The sequence below is a fragment of the Rattus norvegicus genome, chromosome 19 (assembly GCF_021556685.1).
Source record: "Rattus norvegicus strain SHRSP/BbbUtx chromosome 19, alternate assembly SHRSP_T2T, whole genome shotgun sequence".
Taxonomy (NCBI): Eukaryota; Metazoa; Chordata; class Mammalia; order Rodentia; family Muridae; genus Rattus; species Rattus norvegicus.
Window position 1 is genome coordinate 71,657,391 of NC_141552.1, and position 14,869 is coordinate 71,672,259.

The following is a 14,869-nucleotide window of genomic DNA, read 5'->3' on the forward strand; positions in this document are numbered from 1 at the left end:
TGAGGAACTGGCTTTCACAGGGAGCACCAGCTGATCACTTAAGTGTCTCACCTGTACCCCTTAGCTCAATCCGACCCAGGGCAGATTGATTAAATAACAGCTTCACCTGGGCGAGCGAGCCGGGCATTGGGATTCCTCTTCCGAAAAAGACAAGGATCTGGATCTCCACAGTTTTGGCCTGATTTCCCTTTTATGTCGACTCGCCAAGTCCTCCGAGACACCGGTCTCTTGGACTCCAGGGCTAAGGTGGCTCCGGGTCACCCTGAGTCTGAGGCTTGCCCAGCACAGTTGGAATTGGCAAGGATGCGCCCGATGCCTGGCGTAGGGAGGTAGGGACACGCGCTCCCTGTGGCAGATTGCCAGCTCCCCTCCACCCCCAGCTTCCCCACCCCGCCACCACTCTTGTTCCTCCCACCTCAGCTTTGCCCTGGGCGCGGCTATCGCCTAGACCTTGCCTGCAGAGGGCCAACGGCCTCGCGACTGCCCCTTCCGCTCGACTCAGGCGTTTGACTCCCAGCCTTCTGGCACGCCCAACCCACCCGGTCTTCCATAAGGGTCAGAGAACCAAAGAGGTAGCTAGTGGCGACTAACGGAGGCGCTCCAGGGCTGGCTCTCTACACAAGGGGGTGGCTTTGCGGTGGGGCAGGGAGGGAGAGGCTGCGTTGGAGGCGGGCTCGGTAACCAGGGCCGAAAAGAAGGCTGGACTCTGGAGCCAGTGGGTCCTGCGCCGGAGCCCAGGCTGGAGATCCGCGCAATGCACAAGCTTCAGTTCAGCGCCCAGTCCAGACACCCAACGCAGATTCCTGGCCTGGGGCACCAGTGTCCCCGGGTGTCCTTTCTCCCTGACTGACCCTAATTTTTCAGCCAAAACCTTTGACCAGAGTCTCCTTGCCAGCAATCCTAAATCTTTGCCAGCCCTTGCACCAGGTAGGAGTTAGTCTCTGTGGTGGTAGTGTGTCTATAAATGCCACCTCCCAGAAGGCGTATGACCTTTTCACCTTATCCACCAGCTCTTTCCGAGGGCATAGAGTCTCTTATACTCGTACTTGATCAGAGGCCTCAACCAGTTTAAGTCCCTGGGTGTCCTTGCTATTCATAAGCCAAACACCACCTGCTGCAGTTCTCGGAATGCCCTGGAGGATGGAACCGGACGACGTGGGGGAGGGGAAGCACTGGGCAGACGCGGGGGACTGGGACGCACCTCTTCTGTGGGTGGCGGGTGAGGCTGGAGGACCAGTAGACACAATTGCCTGTAATCTAAACCTGGCACTACGAGACCCTTGCAAAGATCATCCTGTCACCCTCATGAGGGGTCCTTGCCAGTCTTGTCCTTCCTTCAGGGTGCACAGAAATGGGCCCCTCCACCCTTAGAACCTTGGACCCCTGATTCAGATTCTTGGAGTTCTACGTGGCTGCTCTGTGTCTGTTGGCGGCTGCCCCCTAGCTGAAAGGCGCGCCACCATCCATCCTCCTGGCTCATGTAACCCCAAAGGAGAGGGCACCAAATCTCGGGGAACAATGCAGCCTGCAGCGTCAGGGGTGGAGATGGGGGGTCGGGTACCCAGCCTCGCCTTTATGCACGGCGAGGTGGTCTTGTTCGGCTGCAGCCAGGCTCCGTGCTCCAAGAAGGTCTGCCTATGTTTTACGTGGCAGAGGCACGGTCGCAGTTCTCTAGTAGCGCGTCTCCCAGAACAGCCTTCTTCTTCTGGTCAACAGTCTTACTCGCAGCATTCTGGAGTGCCTGGCTGCTTCCCGCCCCAAACCTCAGGCTGGCACCCAGGAAGTGAAAGCAAGGACTGACGCGTGATCCACACCACCTGGGGCGCGGGTGACTAGGGATTTGGAGTTCCTTGAAGTAGCAGCTAACCCCGGGCTCTCAGAACTCCTGGGCTCCGGGATCCTCAGCCTAGCTCAGTCCTGGGGTGCAGAGATCTCGCCAAGGTAGACTAGCTGATCACTGGGGCTGGTACCACTAGCATTGCCCCTCCTGACACACACGTGTCCTTGCGCTATGGGCACAGACTACTGGCTCCCCAATGACCTTCTTCCCGCGGAGAGCACAGCAGGGTGCCCGGAGGTGGGGTGGAGGGGGGAGCCCAAAGGACCGAAGGAGAAAGCGTGCAGAGAGAAACTTGTGTCTCCGAATCTCCAGCCAGGCAATCACTGGCAGAGCTGTGCGGGGAGGGGGCGGGAGGAAGCGAGGGAAGGGATCTGGGAGGGAGGGGGAGGTCGGAGAGAGAGGCGGGTGCCAGTGGAGAAAGTCCTCGCTCTCCCGCTCATCTTTTCATTGCTCTCTCTCCTTCCCGCAGACAACCCGGACCTCCTCTGGGCGCCAGCTCCTCGGCTCCAACCCGTCCAGAATCAAGCGGGATTTTTTTTTTCTTTCCCTCTAGAAATTGGCTTTGGTGTGTCGCCCGCCCTCTCCCCTCCTCCTCGCAACTCCTCCCCTCTTTTTTTCCTCCTTCTTCTTCTTCCTGAGACATGGCCCGGGCAGTGGCTCCTGGAAGAGGAACAAGTGTGGGAAAAGGGAGAGGAAATCGGAGCTAAATGACAGGATGCAGGCGACTTGAGACACAAAAAGAGACGCGCTTCTCGCGAATTCAGGCATTGCCTCGCCGCTAGCCTTCCCCGCCAAGACCGGCTGAGGATTTTATGGTTCTTAAGCGGACTTAAGAGCGTTGTTTCGGATTGTTAAGATTCCCGTTTGCTGGGTTTTCCTCCCTCAATCGTGCTCTCCCGCGGCTGCCTGGGGACTGGCTCGGCGAAGGAGGATGGAGAGGGGGCTGCCGTTGCTGTGCGCCACGCTCGCCCTTGCCCTCGCCCTGGCGGGCGCTTTCCGCAGCGGTAAGTGACAGCCGGAGGCGGGAGCGACCGGAGTGCCCGGGGCTGCCGGGTTCCCTCGGGCGAGGGGGTTCCAGCCCCAGCCACGGGACGCGCGCACGACTGCCGGACGCAGGAAACTTGCCTGTGCAAGGAACAGAGAAGTCAGGGTGTCTGGGGCAGGAGGACCACAAGCCCTCCGCCCCCTGCTCCAGTTGGTTGCTGGCTTCTCTTGCCTCTGTTTCGAGGCAGAGCTGCCTACCTTCCCAGATCAGCACACCAATTATCTTAATAATGTTTCCTCCCAGAGGCAATTAAATGAGACTCCCTTTCAAAAATCTGATGGCTGCTGAGAGTTAATGAACACTTCATCGGGAGGACTTCCTGGTTCTCCTCGAAACATCCCTGCTCAGTTTCCTCTGGTGGGCCACACCAAGAGATAGCGGTCAGTCTTGGCGCTAGAACTCTCTCTGCCGCCTTTGTAAACCGTCTGTGATCAGTCTGAAGTATGAATGAAAGTCGCACTGTCAATAAAGGCTTTGGATCTATTCAGTGCGAGGCACCAGCGTATCTGAGAATCCGTAACCCCTGTTGCAGTCTCCAGTTGGCTTTTAAAACCACTCACTGTTAAGTAAATGAAAGGCAATCCTGGGTATAAACAGTACCCTGGAACCTAAAGAGTGTGTTTAAAATGGGATCTGGTACGAATGTGTTCCGCGTCTCCTGGAAAGGTGCTGAAGGCTAGGCAAGGGCTGATCGGAACAGTAGATCTTTAGCTTTATATATTAACTAATAGCTAAATGTTTACTTTGTCTGGCTTAGATTTCGATCAAAGTAATTAGGAAAAAAGTGCACCTACTACTTATTGTGGTATATTGTTTTAATAAGAGCCGAGCGGAGGGGCTCTACCAGGAAGAATTTAAATCACTCTTTTATGATAGAAGTTAATCTCCTTAATGTGTTTTCCCTGGTTTTTTTTTTTTTTTTTTTTTTTTGTGATTTCAACTATAGATCTCCCCCAACAGGTACCAAGCAGTGTTCTCAAAAGATATGCAAATATTTTTGTGAACACGGCTGGAATTCAATTTATTAATGAATTCGAGTTGGCGGCATCTTCCTATATACTCTGGAAGGGAAGCCAAATACTCAAAAAAATCATGAATGTGGAGTTCAATTTGTTAATGAACCTGAGTTGGTGGAGTGCTTCTGTAGTCTGGCAGGGGTTGAAATGTCTATTTCCTCTAAGCAAAAGAACTCAAATGCTTAGACCTCAAATGGTTAGCCTTCATAATGCCTAAGGACGGAGTGGTGGTCCTCAACTTTCCTAAGGCTGCAATCCTTTAATATAGTTCTTCATGTTGTGGTGACTCCCCAAACATAAAATTATTTTTGTTGCTACTTCATAACTGTAGTTTTGCTACTGTTATGAATTGTCATGTAAATGTTTTTGGAGAAAGAGTTCTCTCAAAGGGGTAGCAACTCACAGATTGAGAACAACACTGGGTTAGAGCCATGTTGGGGTACCCAGAAGATGGTCGTGATAGCCAAGGTGAAGAGTATTAAGACTTGTGTAGTTCTGACAGCACACACCACACACACACACACACACACACACACACACACACACTTTTTAATTTTCTTAGCAGAAATGTGGGGAATGCTGGGAATCTGGACTCCACTCAACTGAAACCCTATTGCTATGCTTGAGGTGACCAGGGCCAACACATGCCTCAGTAAGCCTGTAGTCCTCTTAAAACCATATCCACCTCCTCCCAGTAAGTGTCTACTAAATTAATTCATTAACCTTATTTAGGACTAATGGTCCACAGTCATTAGGAATCGCTCTCTCCTAATCAAGTGTTAGAGAGACTGAACAGAATGTGGGAGTCCAGCAGTCCACATTATCTTATTACACTGTCACTTTCTCAGAAGTCACAGATTAAAGTGCTCTGGTGTGGTACCAACCCCACCTCACTGTCTTCTGAAGTGACTATCTGTCGACTGTTTTATTTCACTCTCCTAACAGATGCCATGGTGGCTACACAGAACTGGAGTGACTTAATGAGCTGGGGGGGGGGGGGTGTCATTCTCCAAGATTTCTGTACAAAATAAAATAATGCCAGAGCCTCCGCAGAATCACACCACCGAGCTGGCTAACATCATTAGCTGCGATTCTGAACATTGGTTGCAGCATCAGTTCTTCCTGAAGACCTAAAGCTTTTAAAAAGCCAATGGGAAGAGAATGTGTAGGACCAACCCCCTCCAATCTAAGAAACAGCCAGAAACATCTAGCAATTGGAGAAAACAACATAATTTATATTGTCTTCTTTTTAATTTATGGGAAATGACTTCTGTAATGCATGTAGCTTTATGCATTTTTGATATGCACTTCATCTTTCATTTCCATTTGACCTGGTTTTCCTGTAATAAAATTCCGTAGATTTATAAATTCATGCTGAGAGCAAAGAATGCCATTCTCTTTCCACAGGGAATCTATTAGATGTAATATTAAAATCTATATATACCATTACTGGATGTTTGTGATTGATAGGCTTATATATTTCAGTGTTTCGTACCTGTACTTCTTACATAGTTTATGCACCAAATTTTTATTGCCTAAAATTAAGCATCAATAAATGGGGTGGCATTTGCAGGCTGTGGCTCTCCTGTGTGAGACCCATAGAGAGTGACAGTAGCGAGCTATGCTGAATTGTAAACCAGCCCAGAGTCTGGTTTATTTAGCTATTAGAGAATCACTTCCGCATTTGAGTTCTTGTCGTGGTGTGGTAGTGGTTTATTTTCCAGTAAAGCCTAAAAACTAGAGAGCCTCTTCTTCCCGGGATGTGAAAATGTAGCTCACCATCTGTGATACCTAGACCTCAGTGGCCGGGGCTTCCCCTAACATTTAGTAGTTAGAATTAATGCTGTGTGGCTCTTTATTTTTCTTTCTGCCCCATTGCTTTGATCTGGTCTCCAAGGCTGAGCAACTTGGATAAGTGAAGCCGAGTTCTTTCTGCATCACCAGCTGCACTTTGTTCTCTGTTGATCTGAGTCTCAAAAGCGGAGATAACTCAAAATCACTTAGATTTACAGGCAGATAAAACAACAACAAAAGGAGGTTAGGCTTCAGGCCAATCGAAGTCCTGGGAGACGGTCCCCACTGGTCAATGACACTGACCAGGCTTATCATCAAAAAGCCACTTGCAATGAGTGGCATCTCTTAGGCGCCTCCCACCTAGAGCTGTTCCCTAACATGATTACAGGTCTTGGAAGATAATTAAGTCTAGCAGGAGCTCCCAGGGGGCTGTGTTAACATCAATTGAGGGGATTTAATGTTTTTAATGCTGGAAGACCTCTTTCTTTGGAGGGGACTTTGGGTGGGAGGGAAACGCATCTCAGATCTCAGTATGCTTTCTGTGGAAGTCATGCCCCTGCAGATTAAAGAGGGATGCTTGGTGGTATGGAGTTCTTCGTGTCTAGGGTCACATGGAGGGTTTGCAGGGGACACTTCACTGTGGAGTTCCCTTAACTGACAGAATGTCTGCTAATTGTCAATGCACATGTAAAAGCTAGAAGACGCAACTGTTTGTAAGGGAAGAGATCTGCTAAAATGTCATTTTTGTTGCAGATAAATGTGGCGGGACTATAAAAATTGAAAACCCGGGGTACCTTACATCTCCCGGCTACCCTCATTCTTACCATCCAAGTGAGAAATGTGAATGGCTAATCCAAGCTCCGGAGCCCTACCAGAGAATCATGATCAACTTCAACCCACATTTCGATTTGGAGGACAGAGACTGCAAGTGAGTGAAGGGAGTTTGAACAGGGCGCCACAGCACCATCTAGTGGTCATGAGTATCCGTGCTATGAGTGTGTGAAAGCAAATGAGCGGTCCCCAGACTTAGATAAACTTAATTATTAGTGGTGTGGAAATGAAGTTACAAGTAACCAAAATGTCAGTCTGTATTTAAATGTTTGTCTTCTTTCTGTTGACATCATTTGGTTTTGAAAATCTTTTGTTAAGAAAGGTGTGGTGTGTGGTTCTTTCTGGAAAGGGTTTTGAGAAAAGGCTTGTGTTTTCTTAAGTACTATATGGGTCACCAGTATACATGATCTGCAGATGGTGGAGTTGGGTGTGTTTTTTTAAACAAATCTGTGGCTCATTTAATGATTTTAGAACTGTATTTCTCGTGGCTGGGGACTGTAGCTCTGTGGCAGGGGCTACCCTAGCACTCTGATCTGAAAGATTGTATTGAGTTTGACGTGAGAAAAAGCAAGTGGTCATATAGTATATAGGGTGAATTAGAGGGTTTATTATTATTGTTATTTTGTTTGTTTGTTTGATTTGTTTGATTATTTGTTTGTGACGGGGTCCTCCAAATGTAGCCCCAGATGTCCTGGATCTCACTTTGTAGTTTGGGCTGACTTTGAGCTTAAAGATCTACCTGTCTCTGCCTCCCAAGTACAGACATTTGCTACTGTGCTGAGCTTAAGCAAGAGTTTTAAATAATAGGTTAATTGTGGAAATGTTTATGAAAATGATTCATTTAAAATGCGCAAATGCAATGAGAACTTAGGTGTGTATGGGGTTAGAGCTCATCTGTCTTACCTGTCTGTCTCTTTCAACTTGAAGTTACTATGACAAGTTTCATTGTCCCAATAGCATTTTACTGTAGAGACCACCTAAATGACGCCTATACTCTTTACATGGAAATCCTGGTTATAGATGTGGTATTTCTGCTTTTGCATGTATGAGGTGGACCACTGAAGACTCCATAACTCAATGTTCTCCACATCCAGGACCACCTCTTGGTGTCTTGCCAATGAGATCCCACATGATCTCACTCTGAGGAGTTCAATCTCCAGTTTGAGTTTAAATAGTAATCTTAGTGGAGACAGTTCTTAATGTGAACTGAGCTGTGTTGCAGGCATGTACAATGAGGAAAGCTGCTCTGTTGCGTGCTTTTAATCCTTTTTGTAGAGAACAGAGTGATATGAAAACATTCCCACCTGTACAAAGGACTCAGAATCTGTTGATTTTGTGGTGTGCTAACAGCCAGATGTTCATAGTCAGGGTATCAAGGTGTCTACTTTATTCAACTTGCTAGTGTCCAGTGAATTAGCAGAAATCCACCAACAGAAGATGCATCTGTGAGTGACTGGCATACAGGGCTGCATTCTGATTCTGGTTTATCCAAGTTCCAGCACTGGGTTGACTTTTATTTTACCCTTTTTTGTTTTTTTCTGAAGTCGAGGACCGACCCATGTTCTACCCTGAGCTAAATCCCCACCCCCTGGATTGACTTTTAATCTTTTGTAGAATTACTAGAATGTTCCAGTGCCTTCTAGAAAACAGGGCATTGTTTGGATGTTGTTGTTTGGAAGTTCTGGGGGTCAAACCTAGGACTTCATGGACACTAGGTAAGGGCTCTATCACTGAGCCACACCCAGCTTATTAATATTCTTTATGGTGACTGTTACAGTGCTAATGGTGAGAATAACTTAGATAATGTGTTCTCGGGTATATTTCTTACATCTTGACAATGTTTAAAACTGCTATAGGAGATATTTCCAAGAAACTCTGGCAACACATGATTCCTTTCAAAATAAAGTATTCTTAGATTTCAATAAACTCACGTTTACTGATTTCCAACCAGGAAATTATGACCACATCAGTGTGTCACAGAATTAAGTGCTCTGAATAACCCTAGTCATCAGAGGTGTCATGGTAACAAATGTTCAGCAGCCACTCTGAGGAGGAAGCAGATCAGGTCCTGATTTGTGATTTTGCTCATGTTCATGTCTTGAACGTTCCACTATGGACAGTTTCCAATTTCTTGTGTGACGTCACCTCACACACTTGACAAAAAAAAGGGGGGGGAGGGGGATGTGCATTCATTCAGCAATGGTTCTGAGACCTGGTGTATGCTGAGCCCAGGACATCCTGTAGTAGAAGCTTGGGAGCAATGCTAATTGATAAACTGTTATGTATAGATGGTGCTTTTACACACACACACACACACACACACACACACACACACACACAAATACATGCATACACAGGCTGCCTCAAGAAATTGATGGTGGAAAATGATGTATGGGAAACTTTACATGGTTATTTGTCATGCTACAGGGTAGAATGTGACAGGAGTAGGGGACCACCTTTTTAGTCCATTTCCTTCCTTAAAAAAGACAATCAGGGGCTGGCAGGACGGCCCAGTAATTGAAAGCACTTGCTGCCAAGCCTGAGTGACTTTGTTCAATCCCTGGGAGCCAAATGGTTGAAAGAAGAAACCTATTGCTTCAAGTTGTCCTCAGGCCTCCCCACGTTCACTGTGGGACAGGGGCAGGCACACACACACACACACACACACACACACACACACACACACACACACACACATTGTACACACAGCTTTAAGAAAAGATTACTTCCATAAAAGTCGTGTGGTGGTGAGTTTTGAGGCGGTTTGCTTATGAGTTTATTTGTTTGCTGCAGAACAAAGTGATCTCTTAGTCATCACAGGTCAGGCTCCATGCCCTAGAAGAAGCCACCAGCATTTAAAAGCTGATTATTCACTCTGGTGAAGGCAAGGAGATTCTGCTCATGGCAAATGCCTTGGTGCCTCATTCTGAAGTGTGGCCATGTGGCCTTTTTCACAATGAAACACTTCAAAATGTTACAGGGAGAGTACCCTAAGCATGGTCTCCTCCGTCTTTCTAGGTCCTACCTGGTTTCTGGTCACTGTTGAGGGTGGCAGTTAGTTCCGTTCATTGCGATGGGCTCACAGTCACAGCAGGTGCTCAGAATTCCCTGAGAAGGTGGAATTCACAGAGATTCTTTAAGAAATAGCCTGTGTTGCTTTGTCCTCTGACTGTATGAGAACCTTTATGAAACTGAGTTCAGTACGCCACCTATCACTCTCTCTGTAGGAACTCCCGGTAAGCTCCGCAGATCATGGTGGTCCACACCAGCAACCCCAGCTCCCATGAGGTAGAGACAGGACAGTCAAGACGTCCAGTTAGACAGCAGGCCTGAGACGAGTTGGAACGCATGAGTCCCTGTCTCAGTGAGCAACAGTTGTTCCCATTCCCCTTAGTTGGGATAGTTGGCGTAGTTTACATTTCTCCATCTTTGGCTGCAGTATATGGCTAAAGCCAGGGAAATGATGTGTGCGCTAAGGCTATTGAGTTGCTAGTGGAATAAATGAGGTAGCCATTGTGAAATTATTGAGAAGCTAAAATCTCTCCACCAAGACGTTTTCATCATGGCTGTGACATCAACAATTTGGTTATTGTTAGAACATTTGGGAATATGAAAGTAAATATATGTCAAACTAAACGTATTGATCCTGTAATGGGTTGAATCTCACATAAATACAACCCATACTTTTTTACTTGAAATTACCACTATTTGTCCAGTCAACTTTCACCACGAGAAAGCAAGCAAGAAATCAATGTCTTATAACATTCCTTGCGGAGAAGCATCTTTGAGACCCAAGGAAGCATTTCTCTTTCCTAGGGTAGAGGGCTGGGCACGTAATTAGACCAGCTAAGTACTTTGGCAGGGAAAAATCTCTTTAATTATCATTGTTTTGTTTGTAATTATGTAAAAGCCACCCTATGACTCTGATGATATAGGATATAATCATGAGATTTTCATGTAAATGATACTAAAACTGAGCTAGTTCATAATTAAACTGTGGGCTTACTTTACAAAGTAAGGGTTAGGGTCTCACAGTGGCTGGTCCTTGGGGAAAATGAATGAAGATGTCGTTGCTGAGATTCTTTTTTTTTTTTTTTAACATATAACACTACGTGTTGACGCTGCCATTCAACTGGGTTCGTTACACAAAAGCATTGAAACCAGGGTAATATGACCTCTTTCATTCTTTCACTGAACAAGGTGTAGTGTAAATCAATCAATGAACAGAAGAGCAGAGCATCTGTCTTCAAGGATAACAAGGGGCTAGAGTTTCCAGCTGGATGTTCTTGTATTGATATAAGAGACAACACTAGAATGTTCTGAGAGGAGAAGGTGTTGGGGAGATGGAAGAAATGATAATTTCTCCTTTCACACCTGCAAAAATCCTGCATGTTTGGAAGGCATCAAAACACCATTAAAAGTAGATCAGCTGAGAATCTCTGAGAAAGAAATTTCCACTGTACATTGGAATTGTTGAACTGGTCAGAACTCGCTGTTCCAAGGCTTCCCTCAGTGGTAAAGGCAGACATCTTGAGTCTCATAAAACTTTATTTCTGTATAATAAACAAGAATACCATTGACAGAGTAGTTAGGATTTATGAAACTTCTCTGGCTTCCCAGCAATGCCGGCTATCAGCATGATAATTTATAACAGTTTGTGACAAATACTGCCGAGCCGAGAGGTGTGTGGTTACATTCAGATCGGATGTCTTTATCTGGGGAGCAATAAAAATTTCACAGACATTGGGTTAAAAACATTAAGAAAATGAATGTAAAGCTGCAGAAGGAAAAAACTTACAAAGGTGGAGCTGGAGAAGTAGGCACAATGGAGTCTTTATGGATGAGGCCCTGCTCCACTCTGGTTTCTTAACTCACGAGGATGCTTTTCTCTAACTTCTACTGCATCTTCTTACCATCCCCAGTGATGGACATGTTTCTGCTTCTATGCAGCTAAAGGAACCTTTCATTCCTATAACTCCATAGGAATCACAATGATTAACGAAAGATCATAGTCAAATCTGGGGGAGGAAGGACTGATGGACCAAGTCACACTGTGCTTCCTTATTGCTACTTTTAAAATTTCCTAAATGTTCACAAGCTAAAAGACACGACTGATCCAATTTACTTTCGAAGAATACAAACTCATTTATTAAAATGTAATCTGCCCTTTGTTTTTTAAATCTGATTATCCTTGCAAATTAAATTATGTAATTTTACAATTACATAATTTTACTTATTTGCATGACATAATTTTACAAAGTCATTTATTGGCTAAGTCCCATTTTTATTTCCCTGAGTAATATTTTCTGATTTTATTCTTTCTTCCTTTCTTTTTTTCAGCATGTGTTTTTTGCATCAGTTTTGATTTTTAATATCAAAAGTTCTATTTCCTGAGGTATTGTTTCTGGGTATGTGCTTGTGTGTATATGTGTGTTTGTGTTGTATTTATGTGGGTATGTGTGTGTTTGTGAAAGGGAGAGTACATCCAAGATAAGCCCTTCCATCTAGACTTTAACTTTTTAGTATCACTCAGGTAAAAACTAAGCTTTTATTTTATGCAGATGCATACACACAGACACGGGCACACACAGAGACATACACACACAGAGACATGCACTTGAACAGACATGGGCATGCACACACTTATAAACACACACATAGACCTGCATACACATGTAGACATACACTCAGACATGGGCATGCATACACACAGACGTCATATACACGCAGCGACATGACCTCACACAGACATGGACATTCACACAGAGACACGCTCCCTTCTGATAAGGAATTCTGTCCTGCTGAAAACTCAACTCCTTTTTTCCCAGTGGCTAATGTAGACATATCTTATCTTTACTTAATATATTAACAGATACCCTAACGAACACAAAGTCTCCCATCCAGATCTACTTTCTATGTAAAGGGAATTCATAAAGTTCTTCCGTTGTTTGTCTTGAGGCTGGGGGAGGTACATCTGCTCATGTATGTATATCTGTACTAACACAAAATTGTTGAATTACTTCCTCAGTAACTCTCCACCTTATGTTTTAGAGACAGGGTCTCTTCCAGTTTGAATCTGGAATGCACCAGCTTGACTAGACTAGCTATCCAGTGAGTTCCAAGGACCCTCCTGTCTCATTTTCCGTTGCACTGGCACAGTGGGAATCGAACTCAGTTCTAACGTTTGTACAGTAAGCACTGTACCAGCTGAGTGGTCTCCACAGCTCCTCCTTCCTTGCTTTAATGGATCATCTTCTGGCTTTGATCTTGGGTGACTGTTTGGTACTTTATGGGACTGTCAAGCTCAGTTAAAGTAAACAGCTCTTGGGAAAGTAGGAATGAATCATCTTGGGCACTGTTGGCCAGTGCCTACAGCACCCCTAGTACCTACCATCCAGGCAAGTAGCCTTCTGTTTTCTTTTCCCCATTAACACTGATTTCATTTAAACAGGGCCCAAGGTGTTCAATAAAGGGATTTTCTTTGTTACTTTTAATATAAGTACTCACACTTGATAGTGATGTGTTTTGAATGTGATAAAGTAGGTTAGTGTTAGATGTTTGTGTGATCTAAAGGAAGCAGCTAGGGGTAGAAATATGGCTCAGTGGATGAAGTGCACTGTATACAAACTTCATGACCCGAATTCAGTTGCCAGATTCTAGGTAAAAACACCAAGCATGGAGGCATACCCTTGCAATCCTAGCAGTGGGGTAAGAGAGACTGGAAAATTCTTAGAGCTCACTGGCCAGCCAATCTAGCCAAACAATGGAGGCCTGCCCCAGAGTAATAAGGGAGAGAGAAAAAGAGAGAGAGAGAGAGAGAGAGAGAGAGAGAGAGAGAGAGAGAGAGAGAGAGAGAGGGAGAGAGGGGAAGAGAGGGGAAGAGAGGGGGAGAGGGGGAGAGAGGGGGAGAGAGAGGGGGAGAGAGGGGGAGAGAGGGGGAGAGAGGGGGAGAGAGGGGGAGAGGGGGGAGAGAGAGAGAGAGAGAGAGAGAGAGAGAGAGAGAGAGAGAGAGAGAGAGATCAGATAACTTTTTCTGACTTCTGTTAGGATTCATGGGCACACATCTGTATACACACCTAACACCCACAATCTGAGAATGAATGAATGAATGAATGAATGAATGTCACAGCTCTGATATATATATATGTGTGTGTGTGTGTGTGTGTGTGTGTGTGTGTGTGTGTGTGTGCGCACATCCAAACCCAACTTCCAACAGAAGATAAAGGAGTAGGCTACTTGAAATTGTGTCACACTGAAGAGACAAGTCTGTGGTGCTCCCAACTAGAATTGTTTTGGGAAAACAGGAGCCTGAGAAAGGACCCAGGCAGACATGTGCCTCCAGCTCTGTGTGTGTTCTCAGCTCTGTCCTTTCCACCATAGCCTTCAGTAGACATGGCTCAGCAACAGCGCACATGTGCACAAGGAGAGCAAAAGATAAACTTCACTAATTGCAGTTGCCTGTTCATCAACGCTGATAATTGGCGGGGGCAGGGAGGAGAGAGTTAGTGTTCGGATCAGGTTCCAAATGCCTCTTAATTGGGTGTTTGTCAGTAATCCTGAATGTGACAGGCAGTGACTTAGCTGTGCTAGCTCCTCACGGGGATGGGCATCCAGCTAGTCTGTGTTCAGATGGCCTGTGTCTGGGATCTAGGTCAGTTAATGCTGTCATGTGGCTGAGATGATGCAGACAATTCAGAGAGCCCTGGAAGCAGTGCGTCTGCTCGCAGTGACTACATTCTTCAAACAGAGGCAAACAAACCACCAATCATCTCTTGGCTCCTGTCAACTCAATGGCTCAAAAACATTCATGTCCACTAAGGAAATAGTGGCCTTCTAGCATGGATCCATCCATACAGACTCGGTATGTATTTACTGGATCTCATTTGCTTAGCGTGGCTTCTACCCTCCTCTTGTATAAATTCCTATGTGTATTCAGGTGCAAGTGGGATCCACTTGTTTCTGCCCATCCCATTTAGCCATACCAGGCTTTTTCAAAGGGACGTTGAGGATCCACATCCAGGTCATCAAGTTTGTGTTTTCCTTTGCCCTCCAACCCAACTCTCTAGCCCTCTCCTTCACGATACCATAGACTGCTGATAAGGAGCAACTTGGTAGCTTCTGACTTCGACAGCTTCGCCCTGAGTATGTGTGCTTGGGGCTTATGATCTCACTTCTTCCTCACGAGTGTTTTAAACACCATGGACATGAAATCAAGCCGGAGAAGTACAAATGCAATGCCCAAGTACTCACCTGTTATACCGAACACCTTACTGCTGCCCTTGCAGCAGAAGGTACATTTGTGTGAAAGATTTCTGAACTGTTGCCAGTCATTTCCTTCCCTGA

At 45.8% G+C, this 14,869-nt stretch overlaps 1 protein-coding gene across 6 annotated transcripts in view; it reads left to right on the forward strand.

The window, feature by feature from the left end:
* Positions 1-494: 494 nt before the first annotated feature.
* Positions 495-14,869, forward strand: part of Nrp1 (neuropilin 1) — a 155,153-nt gene continuing 140,778 nt past the window's right edge. For 4 of the 6 annotated variants that reach the window (NM_001433977.1, NM_001433975.1, NM_001433976.1 and 1 more), the window contains exons 1-2: positions 2,459-2,844; positions 6,449-6,623. In NM_001433977.1, the coding sequence (NP_001420906.1) occupies positions 2,772-2,844; positions 6,449-6,623 (248 nt within the window). In that variant the 5' untranslated portion in view covers positions 2,459-2,771. Of the gene's footprint in view, positions 573-2,309; positions 2,845-6,448; positions 6,624-14,869 lie in introns of those variants that run through there. The other 2 variants (NM_145098.2, XM_087593870.1) reach the window with 2 other exon arrangements.